Genomic DNA, 14656 nt, shown 5'->3' on the forward strand with positions numbered 1-14656 from the left:
GATTCTTTGATGAATAAAAAGTTAAAAAGAACAGCATTTATTCAAAAAAACTTTAAGATTTTGCTATCACTTTTTATCAGTTTAAAGAATCCTGAAAAGTTTCTAACTGAATATATAGCAGCACAACTGTTTTCAACACTGATAAAAAAAATTAGCATATTAGAATGATTTCTAAACAATCATGTGACACTGAAAATTCAGCTTTGCATCACAGAAATAAATTAGATTCAAAATATATTCACATAGAAAACAGCTGTTTTACATTTGAAATAATATTTCACAATATTTTCTGGATTTTTGATCAAATAAATGCAGCCTTGATGAGCATAAGAAACATCTTTAAAAACAAATAATAACAAATATTATTTCATAGTTGTAAATATATAATAATAATAATATATTAAATATTAGTTAAAAATAATAATATAATAAAGTAAAAAATATGGTAATATTAAATATTATTTAGTGGTTGTAAAATATAATAAATAAATAAAAAATATTGTTTTTAATGTATAATATTTAATAGTTGTACAAATATAATAAGAATAATATATATTAATAGTTAAATATTAGAATAATCTGTATTATTTAATGGCTATAAAAATATAACTATAAATATATTTAGGGCTGGGCGATTAATCGAAAAATAATCGAAATCGACATTCAGAACCTATAATCGTTAAAATTTTTCCAGGAAGATTATTTCAATTACTTTCCCTTTAAAAAACACAAGCGCTCCGTTCCGTTATTCCGCCGACATGTCGATGGAGAGCTTAAACAGTATTTATACAGTAAAAAGTATTTACAGGATATACAAGAATAATTTTATTTAGAGGAGATACTGCTTATTTTCTACTTTTAATATGAAAAACATTGAAAATTATTTATTTTGTTTCCAATAGTGCAAGTTATTTATTTTCACTAATTTAAGAAAAATGTGACTTTTCGTTTTAAGCAATGCTTGCTTTAATTTCAGTTGTTCAACACTGATGTTCAATTAATAATCATAGATCGTAGATAGTGTGTTTCCTTCAATTATTTTAAAATCAAGTAATGCACCCTTCATCCAAAAATCTCTCGCTTGTAATATGTGAACATATTTACTGTACAAAACTTGTCAGTGAACTATGAGGGCAAAAAAATAAGTATTATATAAATATAATTAAATATAATTTTATTAATAAATAAAATAATCGTTCATTAATCGTAATCGGGTTAAAATGTTCAATTAATCGAGATTTTGATTCTAAGCCAAATTGCCCAGCCCTAAATATATTGTTTTTAATTTATACAAATTATTTAATAGTTGTAAAAATAATAAATATGTAGTTTTTAATTTATAATAAATATTATTTAATAGTTGTAAAAATATAATAATTAAATTTAAAAAAATAGCATATTAGAATGATTTCTAAAGGATCATGTGGCACTTAAAATTCATCTTTGCATCACAGAAATAAATACAATTTTAAAATATATTCACATAGAAAACAGCTATTTTACATTTGAAATAATATTTCACAATATTAATTTTTTTATTTCAGGATTTTTGATCAAATAAATGCAGCCTTGGTGAGCATAAGAAACGTCTTTAAAAAAACATTCAAAATCCCAAACTTTTGAACAGCAGTTAATCCAGTTACTCATTATTATTATTCCTATTTTTATCAATGTTTTTTTTTTTTTTTTTTTTTTTATAGAAAGTTCTAAAGAGCAGCATTTATTTAACTTTTTTTTTGGTAAAAATGTTAAATAAATTTTTTAAATTTATTTACTATCACTTTTCATCACTTTAGGGAATATTTGTGTATTATATGGTAATGTTTTTATAGAACAAATTTACATTTACATTTTAAAAACAACATTTAATTTTACACTATATATAACTGAGGCTCTGTCTCTCTGTGCATTTTACTGTAAAGGATTTGGGAGGTCAAAACCCCTTTTACAATGTCTCCTTATTCTGAAATATTAAAGGTATTTCTTAATAAATGTTTTTTTTTATCTTCTCTTAATTGTTTTTGTGTCTTTTCTCATTACAGCCTTTCTCTCCGGAGGACTCAGAGGAGGGGTGAGTTTCAGTTCTTTACCTTCTTTGTGCTCATTTATGTAAGCAATGCTTGTTCAAGACAAGGCCGGGTTGAAAATATGCATTACTAGAGCAAAACGGCCTTTAGCTTTGCCCTGAAGCGCTACTCCCTGTACAGCGTTTCCAGGAAATGTGCAGGTTCTGTTTGTGTCACGGGTAATGATGCACTTGTTAGCGCCTTCTTTTTCTATTGGGATGGAGGTTTTCTTAGAACTACACTCATTTGCTGCATTTTTCTGTTTGTCTCATCTCTCTTCCTCCTTTCTCTCATTTTCAGCTCGGCTATGAAGAGATTACCTTATTCCGAGGAGGAGTTTGGATCACCTCCCAATAAGCTGGCAAGGATGGATGAGCCCAAAAGAGGTGTGTTTTAACTGGAACTGGGTTGCATGTCAACTGTTTTGTCCCTGCTGTGAATGAGACAGATTTTGGGGGGTATTTTTGTGTTTCTTTCAGCATTGTTGGCATGATAGTATCGACACTGTTATGGTGCAAATGACATTTGGTTGCATGTGAGTAACCACACACAAAAACATCCTAAATCAAAAACACATTTGCTCCTAGTAGAGGTAGATGTTGTTTTTGACTAACTCCAAGGCAATGGAAAAGATATGCATCTCAAAAGGAGCTGCAGTGTGCTTAGGAAAAATCAACATGGCAGACTTTCTGAGAGAAATCTTGGTTTTAAATATAGGTTGAGTTAAAGCCATGCTGTAATTACCATAATTGCGAGATGACAACTCGTGACGTTCTACTCGGAGGTGTTCATGTCCTCGAAATGGGGATAATGTGTTCCTGTGGCAACACTATCAATGCCAAAATGAATTTGCAGCAGTCAGGTGGTACAACAGTCACGTGGTGCAAATCACAATTCTCAGAAATTTCTGAGTTTACAAGTTGTAATTACAAGCTACACAAGGACTTAAATGCCTTTTACAAGTCAGGAGCTCGTAATTACAGTAATTCAGATGTAAACAATACTGAAAAGAATTGATAAAATACTATAATTAAAATATTTTTTCAATAATTTTCAAAATTTAATGATAATAATAATCATAATAATAATAATAAATAATATTTCATAGTTGTAAATATATAATAATGTGTGTATATATATTATTTAATAGGTGTAAATATATATTAGCAAATATTATTTAATAGTAATAATTTGTAATTATATATTAATGATACTAATAATATTAATAAATGGTAATAAATAATAATAATATAAGTAAATACAAATATTGTTTTTAATTTATAATAAATATTATTTAATAGTTATATATATATACATATATAAATTAATTATCGTAAAATATTATAATCTATATTTTTTAATAGTTGTAAAAATATAATAATAAATAAATAAATACAGTTTTTAATTTATAATGAATATTATTTAATAGTTTTACAAATATAATAATAATAATAGTTGTGAAATAAAATAATAAGCTATATTATTTGACCATTGTAAAAATATAATAAATAAATAAATAAATATATTATTTTGTGATTTATAATTATTATTTAATAGTTGTAAAGAAAATATATATTTTTTATTTTATAATTATTTAATAGTTGTACAAATATAATAATAGTAATGTATATTATTTAATCGTTGTAATTTAATAGTTGTAAAGAAAATTTTTATTTTTTATTTTATAATAAATATTATTTAATAGTTGTACAAATATAATAATAGTAATCTATATTATTTAATCGTTGTAAAAATATACAAATAAATAAATAAATATTATTTTGTAATTAATAATAATAATTATTTAATAGTTGTAAAAATATAATAACAAATATTATTTGATAGATGTAAAATATAATAATAATAACAAATATTATTTATTAGTTGAAAATATAATAATCAATATTATTTAATAGTTGTAAAATAGTATGATCTATATTATTTAATCATGGTAAAAAATATAATTAATAAATAAAATTGTTTTTGTAATTTATAATGATTATTATTATTTAATAGTTGTAAAAATATAATAGTAATCTATGTGACTTAATAGTTGAAAAATATAATAATAATAAATATTATTTAATAGTTGTAAAAATATAATAATAATAATAAATAAAATATTTTTTTAATTAGCAATATTAATATTCATTATTTTAAAATATAAACATATTGTTTTATTGTTTTTAATTTGTATTATTTTACCCAGTATTTGTGTGGTATGTCATTTTCTTATCATTATTACAGTGTTAATTAGTTTATCAGCATACTATTATCAAACTTTATTTTTTGAGTTTACAAGTTATAATTAGTGTAATTATAATGAGTTTTATGAAGATGTGAATGGTTTTACAAGTCAGAATCACAATTCTAACATGGAGTGAATGCACCTATATTTACATTTATAATTACTGAAATAGTACTGAAAAGTATCCATAAAATGGTATAATTAAAAATAATTGTAGAACAATAATAATAAATATTTTTTTATTTAGATTACCATTATAATTAGTCATATTTAATAATGTAAAAAAATAATAATCATTTGTTTGTTTGTAATTTTGATTATTTTACCCAGTATTTGCATGTGCTACAGCATATAATTAACTTTCTGTGTATTTTAATGTTAATTAGCTTAACAACATGCTCATATCATTGATTTTATTATTATTAGTTGCGTGTGTGGGCCACTATTTATATGATGTGCAGAGTCACTCTGCCCAGTGGTCCAGATCAGTCACTTATGAGCCTCCATGACGTTAGGATGCCGCCTTAGAAGGCAGTTGTCTATGTGGGTCGTAGGCAGTGATTCAGCTGACTAGGTTTTGGAACAGAGCTATTGTTTGTACCCAGATAGCTCCTAATTATAGACTAGCATGTCTTAACATTTCAGTGGCAATCACTGCTGTTTAGATCACTTCAACAAAGGATGCACAACCAAACATCAGTGGGATTCAGTAAATAAAGAGCGGAAATTTGCAGGTCATCGAAGGCCGCTGGCCCTCCCAACTCGATGCCTTGTCTCTCTGTGGCCATCCTCTGCTTGTTTATCTGTTCAATAGCAGTCACGGTCAGTCATGTGTGGGTGGGTGCGTGTTTGTGTGGATTTGACCATACCTCTTGCCAAAGGCAACACGTCGGCTTTGGAATAGGATGTAATGTGTGTAATCTGTGTACTCCGGACTTGTCCACATCACTGAACCTCCCTTGCTGTAGCTCAGTGTTCCCAGTAATGGCTTGGGATGCTGCCCAGTCCTTCTGGGGTTTTTGGGTGAAAGGGGAGGAGGGCACACCACCGGTGTTTATAGACACGAGCAGCAACCCCAACTATAGGGAACAGCATGTGAGACACAAGGTTATTAAAGGCATGCAATAGACGAGCATATCAAATCCTCTGCCACATGAAAGCCTTGCCACATGATGTGGACTTTACTTTCTAGTTTATTTTGGTTTGCAAGTCTGACCTCAGTTTTAAGAAAACTGGGCTTGAGTTTGTGCATGAGTGACCAGAGCTGACCACATTTCTCTGCCTTTGCAGTTTTGCTGTATGTGCGCAAGGAGTCAGAGGAAGTGTTCGATGCTCTTATGCTGAAAACTCCCACACTAAAAGGCCTGGTGGAAGCGGTGAGTTCACTTTCTTTGCCCAAATGTCCACACTCAACATTATTAGTGCAAGCATCACTATCACTTTTGATCATATGTGACCCTGGACCACAAAACCAGTCTTAAGTAGCTCGGGTATATTTGTAGCAATACATCGTCTGGGTCAAAATGATCGATTTTTCTTTTATGCCAAAAATCATTAAGATATTAAATAAAGATCATGTTCGGTGAAAATATTTTGTAAATTTCCTACCATAAATATATCAAAAGTAAATTTTTGATTAGTAATATGCATTGCTAATTACTTCATTTAGACAACTTTAAAGGCGATTTTCTCAATATTTAGATTTTTTGCACCCTCAGATTCCAGATTTTCAAATAGTTGTATCTCGGCCAAATATTGTCCTATTCTAAAAAACCATCCAGAGTTCAAGTCTCGGCTTTCCGTCCAACTTTACTGTCTACTCTATCTAGTAGAGGCATAAAACCCCAAAAATAAATATTAAAAAAAATTAAATTAAATACAAAAAAGTTAAATAAAATAAAAACACCCATTAAGCATTGCGGTGAGCTCAGTCTAAAACGTAAATCCAATTTAGTAGACATTAAAATGTTTCCATAAAATAGTGTAAATTAAACATAAATCAATCAATCAATCAATGCTAATAATGCTACAATATTATAATAATAATTCTGATTAATTTACTAAATTATTTGGTTAATAATTCTGTGCTTTGTTTTTATGCATTAAATATGGTGTCAACAACATGTTAACATCAAACTCTCTAGTGTTCCCATAATGCATTATGATGAGCTTATTGTAAAAAATAAAGACAATAAAATTATCCTTAGAATATTGTAATTAAAAAAATATTTTTATTTAATGTCAACAACAAAAATAGTGATAATTAAATGAAGGTGCTAAAATAATAATAATAATAATAATAATAATAAATAATAATAATAATAATAATGATAATAATAATAATAATTCAGGTTTATTTATGAAAATATGTTTATATTTAAAATTTAAAGTATGTATTTACTTTATTTAATTAAAATGGTTAAAATTATAATAAATTAAAATATTTATTTGAATAGTATAACAATTATTAAAAAAAAATACTTTATTTAAATATTTATTATTTGTTATGGAAATTAATTTCCACCACTGAATAAATCATTAAGTTAATTGCAAGTTTTATCTCATAATTCTGACTTTTTTTTTTTTTTTTACAATTGGGAGTTTATATTTTGCAATTCTGACTTTTTCATAGTAATAATAATAACAATAATAATTCAGATTTATTTACTAAAATATTATATTACAATATCTACATATAATGTGCTTTGGTTTTATGCATTAAATATGGTATTAGATTAACAATTTATTATGCATTGTGATGAGCTCAGTGTAAAAAATAAAGACAATAAATTATCCATAAAATATTGTAATTAAAAATATTTTTTATTTAACATAAACAATAATAATGATTATAAAATTAAGGTGCTAAAATAATAATAATTCAGGTTTATTTAGTAAAATATTTGTGTTATTTAAATTTTAATTAAGTATGATAATAATGAACTTATTTCATTAAAAAATATTAAAATTATAATAAATTAAAATGATAAATTGATAAAAAAAAATTGTTTACTAAAATATTTTTTTTTAATAATATAACAATTATAAAAGAAAAATACTTTATCAAAATATTTGTTATCGAAGTTCATTTCCTCCTCTGAATAAAAAACTAAAGAGTTAATTGCAAGTTTTATCTCACAATACAATTATCCATAAAATAGTGTACTTAAAAATATATTTTATAATAATAATAATAATAATTAATACAATGATTAATTAAATTTAATCAGTGTAAAAAATAAAGTAAAAAAGTGTAAAAAAAGACAATAAAATTATCCATAAAATTGTGTAATTTTTTTAACAAAAACAACAATAATAATGATAATAAAATTAAGGTGCTAAAATTATAATAATTCATGTTTATTAATGAAAATATTTGTTTTTTAATTTGTAATTAATTATGATAATAATTTAATTGTAATATATATTTGTAATCAGTGTAAAAATAAAGTAAAAAAAATACAATAAAATTAAATGACTTCACATGACTTTATAACTTGCAATTGAAAAAAAAGTCCGAATTGTGAAATGTAAACTTGAAATTGCTAGAAAAACAATAGAATTGTGAGATAAAAAAATTGCAGTTACCTTTTTATTTTTTTTATTTAGTGGTGGAAATTGGCTTCCATATATTACAATTGTTAAAAAATAATAATAATAATTGAACTTTTTCTTAAAATATGTTATTATTCCTAAATAAAAACAAAAAGGTAATTGTGATTTGTATCTATTAATAACTTGCAATTGCATATGATAAAGTCAGAATATAAACTCACAATTCTGAGAAAAAAGTTTAGATCTTGCAATTCTTCACATGACTTTATAACTTGCAATTAGTATATATCTCACATTTAAGTCAGAATTGTGAGTTGCAAACTGGAAATTTAGCCCTTTTAAAATTTTCATTCAGTGGCAGAAACAGGCTTGCATAGTTAGTGCTTAGTATGTTTATGCTTATTAGACTATTGTGCTGTTAGCTCATCAACATGCTAACTTAAAACTCCATATCAAATAGAATTGATTTCAATCGTTCTTTGACTTTTAATCACAGTGCACTGAAAACACTGGAAAAATAACTTTGCAGCTCATAGTAGCCTGTTTTGTTCAGGCAAGAACCGCTCACATAGATCTAATTTAACTAATACAGTTCCACTGCCTTTTGTGAAGGGTTACTTAAGGACGCAGTCACAGAAGGACTGGGGGAAAGCATTCAATTAATGTTCTAAATATTATAACAGTATAATTTTGTTTAGTAATGCATCACTTGCAGCACACAAACAGACAATAACACACACGCATACTCTTTCCAAGAAAGCTCCCACCCAAAAATTATACATCCCATCCAAACCCACAGATACGTTTCTAATGCAGCACAGCACCTCCCAAACAAATTCAGGAAAAGAAAGAAACCAGGGCCAGGGAAGTGCATTAACATGTGGAAAAGTCCCTGAAATTAAAGTCTGTAGCTGGGTGATTTAATGGGGACACGGAGTTACGTAGCAGGAGATGGGCTGTCAACAGACCGTCTGCAGTAAAACACCGCAGGAGGCTCACAATCACGCCCATCTAATATCAAAAGCTGGCAAGGGCTAAACATGGTCCTGTGACAGGTATAAGAAAGCATGTGTGTTTTTATGCGCGTAACACAACGCTAACCAAGCATTGCGACACTTCAGACAGCTATGAGAATGAGGAAAGGGAATGGCAGGGTAACGTCAGGGGGGCTGAGAGAAAACATTCAGCTGAAGCACTCGTATCCCAAAATAAGATGAACTTTGATACTAGTTGGATTGAAAACTTACTCAGGCCTACAAATGTTCCATTTAATCAGTACATAGTGTTGCTTTACTCACTGAATTACTACTTGGACAGTTCACTCAAAAATGACCATTCTGTCATCATTTGCGCACTATTTGTAGAACAAGGAGATATTTTGATAAATGTCCCAAAGTTGTTTTTAGAAATAGTTTCTTTAACCTATACAGTCTGTGCTTTTCAAGATGGATTTGTTTCATTCTGACCACCTGCTATTGAGTAACAGTGTTTCTTTTGGCCAAGATTGAACGTTTAATTATATAATGCTGCGTTCACACCGCCCAAACCGTCATGCGTCAGTTGCGGCAAGATTACATGTAAAGTCAATGGTTGAGTCCGTCAGAGGTCCGTCAGAGGCTCTGCGTTGCGTTGTGTCCGTTGGATCCGTCAACTTTTCAAGCGTTACCTGCGTTTCAAGCGTCAACGCAGCCAACGCAAGCAACGCAGAAGTTCAGCTAGTTGAACTTTTGACGGACTTAACGCACTTGACGCAGTGCGTCAACCAATCAGAGTGTCTCACTGTAGCGACGTCACCACACGTATTTTGAATGAAGCGGGAGCAGAAAAAACAACAACATACAATTCTCTGCGATTGAAGACGGCTACAAACTTATTCTAGCCGTCTGCAATCGCAGAGAATTGTATGATCCGTCCTCGTTGTTGTATAAAGACAGGAATGTAAAGGAACTTGCTTGGATGAAGATCGCTGAAGAGATCGGGTTGTCAAATCTTTTCTCAACGTAATTATTTCCCATTTCGTTAGCTAGCGAAACATGTTCATGAGAGGATTCCAAAATGTCCAGTCCCAATAGTTTGCCATGGTTTATTCAGGGGAAGTGTGCAGAAAACTAGATGCGTTGGGAGCGTTGCCTGACGTGTGCGGTGTGAACGCACCAAAAAGCAAGCGTTGCCAGCTTCAACGTACATGCGTCAAACTAGATGCGTTAGGTGCGTTGCCTGACGCAGACAAAGTGTGCGGTGTGAACGCACCATTAGTCTACTTACTTGGAAAGAAATACATTTTCATAATTATAATTATTATGGATTTGCTCCCCACCAGATTTCAGAGAAATATGACGTTCCTTATGAGAAGCTGGGAAAGGTCTGCAAGAAATGCAAGAAAGGGTAAGACAACTTCTTTAAGAATTTCTTTAAACTAGGGGCTATGATTTGCAGTAAATTCATTATTTACAGTTGAAGTAAAAAGTTTACATACACCTTGCAGAATCTGCAAAATGTTAATTATTTGAGGGATCAAACCAAATGCATGTTTGTTTTTATTTATTTATATATTTCACATGAAAGATGTACATATACAGTACATATGTGACCCTGGAGCACAAAACCAGTTTTAAGTCGCTGGGGTATATTTGTAGCAATAGCCAAAAATACATTGCATGGGTCAAAATTATTGATTTTTCTTTTATGCCAAAAATCATTAGGATATTAAGTAAAGATCATGTTCCATGAAGATTTTTTGTAAAATTCCTACTGTAAATATATCAAAATGTAATATTAGATTTGTAATTTGCATTGTTAAGAACTTAATTTGGACAACTTTAAAGGTGATTTTCTCAGTATTTTGATTTTTTTGCACCCTCAGATTCCAGATTTTCAAATAGATGTATCTCGGCCAAATATTGTCCTATCCTAACAAACCATATATCAATAGAAAGCTTATTTATTTCATATGATGTATACATCTCAGTTTTGTCAAATTTAACCTTATGACTGGTTTTGTGGTCCAGGGTCACATATAGTCCACAAGAGAAAATAAGATTAATTAGTTTGTCCCTGGTTTGTCCTGAACAGTTAAACTGCCTACTGGTCTTCAGAAAAATCATTCAGGTCCCACAAATTCTTTGGTTTTTCAGTATTTTTGTGTAAAAAAAAAAAAAAAAAACATGCTTTAAGAGTCAGAGAGTGAAAACTTTTGAACAGAATGAACATGTGTACATTTTGCCTAAATATCATTTTTTTTTTTTTTTCATTTAGTACTGCCTTTCAGAAGCTACAAAAGATACTTACATGTTTCCCATAAGACAAAATAAGTTAAATTTACGCTGATCTTTAAATTTCAAAAGTTTTCACCCCCGGCTCTTAATGCATCGTTTTTCCTTCTGGAGCATCAGTGAGTGTTTGAACCTTCTGTAATAGTTGCATATGAGTCCCTCAGTTGTCCTCAATGTGAAAAGATGGATCTCAAAATCACACAGTCATTGTTGGAAAGGGTTTAAATGCACAAAAATGCTGAAAGACCAAAGTATTTGAGGAACCTGAAGGATTTTTCTGAAGAACAGCGAGCAGTTTATCTGTTCAGGACAAACAAGGGACTCATAAACAACTATAACTAAGCAAAAAAAAAAAAAAACAGCTGTGGATCATTCAGGTAGCAACACAGTATTAAGAATCAAGTGTATGTAAACTTTTGAATGGAGTAATTTTGTATGATCCCTATTATTTTGTTAGAATAATTAACATTTTGCAGATTCAGCAAGGTGTGTGCAAACTTTTGACTTCAACTGTATTTTTAATTGAATTAAAACATGTAATTGTTTGTAATTTTTTAGTTCTAGATTTATTTTTTATTTGTACTTTATTTTACGATTTATTTATTAATTTTTAATGATTATAACTAATGAATTTATATAATGAATTGTAATGAAATGTAAAAATAATAATAATTATTAGTTTGGATTTGTAATATAATTAATGCATTTTGTAAATAAACTACCTCGCTGAAGGGATAGTTCACCCAAAAATGTAAAATCTGTTATTAATTACTCACTCTCACTCTCCAAACCTGTAAGACCTTTGTTCATCTGAGAAACACAAATGAAGATATTTTTGATGAAATCCAAAAGCTTTCTGACCCTGCATAGACAGCAACGCAACTAAAACGATCAAGGCCTAGAAAGGTAGTAAGAACATTGTTAAAAAAGTCCATGTGACTTCAGTGGTTCAACCATAATTTTATAAAGCTACGAGAATATCTTTTGAGAGCAAAGAAAACAAAAATGGACTATTTTAATCAATGTCCTTACTAGCTTTCTGGGCCTTGAACATGTCAGTTGCATTGTCATCTATGCAGGGTCAGAAAGCTCTTAGATTTCTTCAAAAATATCTTCATTTGCCTTCCAAAGATAAGCGAAGGTCTTACGGATTTGGAACGACACAAGGATAAGTAATTAATGACAGAATTAAAAATTTTTTTGAGTGAACTATTTCTTTAAATTGACAGCCCTAAATTAACCATGTCCCACCGTCTCCGGTTCGTTTCAGGATCTTAGTAAACATGGACGACAACATCATCAAGCACTACTCCAACGAGGACACCTTCCAGATCCAGATGGAGGAAATGGGAGGAATGTTTAAGCTCACGCTGACAGAGATCTGAGGACAGCTAAGATCCCTCTCTGTCATCTTGTAGTATAGTACAGTATATGAGCCTTAAGTACTTGTGAACTGAGAGTGAAATAACCTTAGAGATCACGCTCTTACAAATACCTTGAAGGTTTTGAGCCATATTTTCTATTTTACCTGAGTGTAAGCAGACAGTCGGCTTTTTTTAAACGTTTCTCAATTGTTTTGTGACCTCTTTCAATCTACTATTAGTTTTCTTCTTTAAAGTCATAGCACTGGAGATGCTGATCTCTAAACAAAGGATGAATGAATAGGATGTAGTGAAATAGGTTTGGGGAATCCACATTGCTTAACTGTATTGAATCGAATAACCCTGAGCAGTATTTAGCGAGTACAGTACATTTTCCCTTGCTCAGCAACTCTGAGATGTATACAGGAACAACAACCTTGTTTGTTAAAATTCAACATGGTCATTGTTTTATCAATTTTCAGCCTCAGACTTTCTCCAAAGTCTGTTGTTTTTAATACGAACAAATAAGGTCCATACAACAGACCCTCTGATAAATCCTTCAGAAGGTATTTTCAAAACGTGATCCACAGAGAATCAGTATAAACCTTTTTTTATTCTAACAAAATAACACTACAGATTCATAATAAGCACATTATTCTGTATTGTTAGCCAACGAATTGTGATTTTGTTGAATTTGATTACAAGTTTTTGGCTACAAACACAGAGGAAGTGTATGAAAGTATCTTTGAAGATCATCAAATAAAAAGTGTTACGTTTAGTTTATACAATTCCCCATAAATTACTGTTTTTTGATTGTTCTGACCTGAAACCTATAATTTCACTTCTGATTATGCGTTGTCTCTGATGAAATGTACAGCTTTTGATTACACTCTTTGTACTTCTTTTGTATATATTTATTGACATACTGGGATGGGACTTTTTTATATAACTATAAAGTTTTCTATACTATTTTAAATGGAATCATTCTGAATGATCTATTTATGCAAATGGGTTTATTTTTAAATTGTTGTAAATCTCTGATTTGGTTTTAATATGTATATTTAAGTGTTCTTATACACAAAGTTATTTTTCTTTACTTCTCAACTGCTAGTCAGACATGTTTCCTTTTTGTATCAGATACTCATCTTAAGCTCCAATAAAAGCCACTTTGGCCCTTGTATTTTATATGGCTGTCTGTGTGTCCTGTGGTTTTTTGCTAGCTGTATCCAAAGGAGTCGTCATGGAAACAGGCTGTGCTCCAATAGCCCATCTGTCTGGTGGACAGGAAGTGGGCGGCTAAATAGAGTGTGTCTCAAATCAGCAGTGGCCTCAGATACCCCCTCAGCCTCAGTTCGCCTCTCTTAAGTTCCTTCCTGGAAGAGAGAAAAAAAGAAATCACTTTTTACCAGAGAGCACAGAGAAAGTTATTGTATATTTTTATACAATATTTATATTTATTTATATCATTATTTTTCTTTTATATTGCAATTATATTTATGTATTTTTTGTAAAACAATAAATAAATAAATAAATAAATTACTTAAAGTTACTTTTATTCAACCAGCAAGTTTGTTTGACCGGAAATGACACCGGCTTCTCCCAAAAGATAAGATTATGTACAAGAGGCATCATTATGGAAAAAGAAAAACATTTCTCAGCTTTTATTTACATTTGAACAAAAAGTTGCACGTCCAAAATTTTTCATACCCTTTGCAAACTGCCACAGTCTTTGGGAAAATTCTAAGTTCTATACCATTCCAAATAGTTCAAGCTGTTCTAAAGCATCCTAATTACCCTGATTCATTGGGAACAGCTGTTTTAATCAACTCAACGGGTGAAAAACAGAAGCTCTCTGCTGTTGGTTTGTGGAAAGGCTAAGACAAAGGCACTCATTGAGGACCTGCGGCTGCGCATTGTGGCTGCTCACAAGTCAGGAAAGGGCTATAAGACCATATCTAAATGTTTTGAAGTTCCAATGGCTACAGTGCAAAGTATTACTAAAAAATAGAAGACGTTCAGCACTGTGAAAAATCTCAGAGGATGTGGTCAGAAGCCAAAAGTGACACCTGTGCTGGCCGGGAGGATAGTGAGAGAGATAAAAAAGAATCCAAGGATCACCACCAAGGCCATCCAACATCTCAAAGCAGACAGTCC

At 30.0% G+C, this 14656-nt stretch overlaps 1 protein-coding gene across 1 annotated transcript in view; it reads left to right on the forward strand.

Annotated features, from left to right (window-relative positions):
- The window catches only part of LOC141295719 (grainyhead-like protein 1 homolog), a 29556-nt gene extending 15869 nt beyond the window's left edge, over positions 1–13687 (forward strand). The window contains exons 11-15 of the mRNA XM_073826985.1: positions 2043–2071; positions 2367–2452; positions 5605–5690; positions 10190–10254; positions 12412–13687. Of these exons, the coding sequence (XP_073683086.1) occupies positions 2043–2071; positions 2367–2452; positions 5605–5690; positions 10190–10254; positions 12412–12526 (381 nt within the window). The 3' untranslated portion in view covers positions 12527–13687. The remainder of the gene's footprint in view (positions 1–2042; positions 2072–2366; positions 2453–5604; positions 5691–10189; positions 10255–12411) is intronic.
- Positions 13688–14656: the final 969 nt, after the last annotated feature.

This window comes from Garra rufa, chromosome 21 (assembly GCF_049309525.1).
Source record: "Garra rufa chromosome 21, GarRuf1.0, whole genome shotgun sequence".
NCBI lineage: Eukaryota > Metazoa > Chordata > Actinopteri > Cypriniformes > Cyprinidae > Garra > Garra rufa.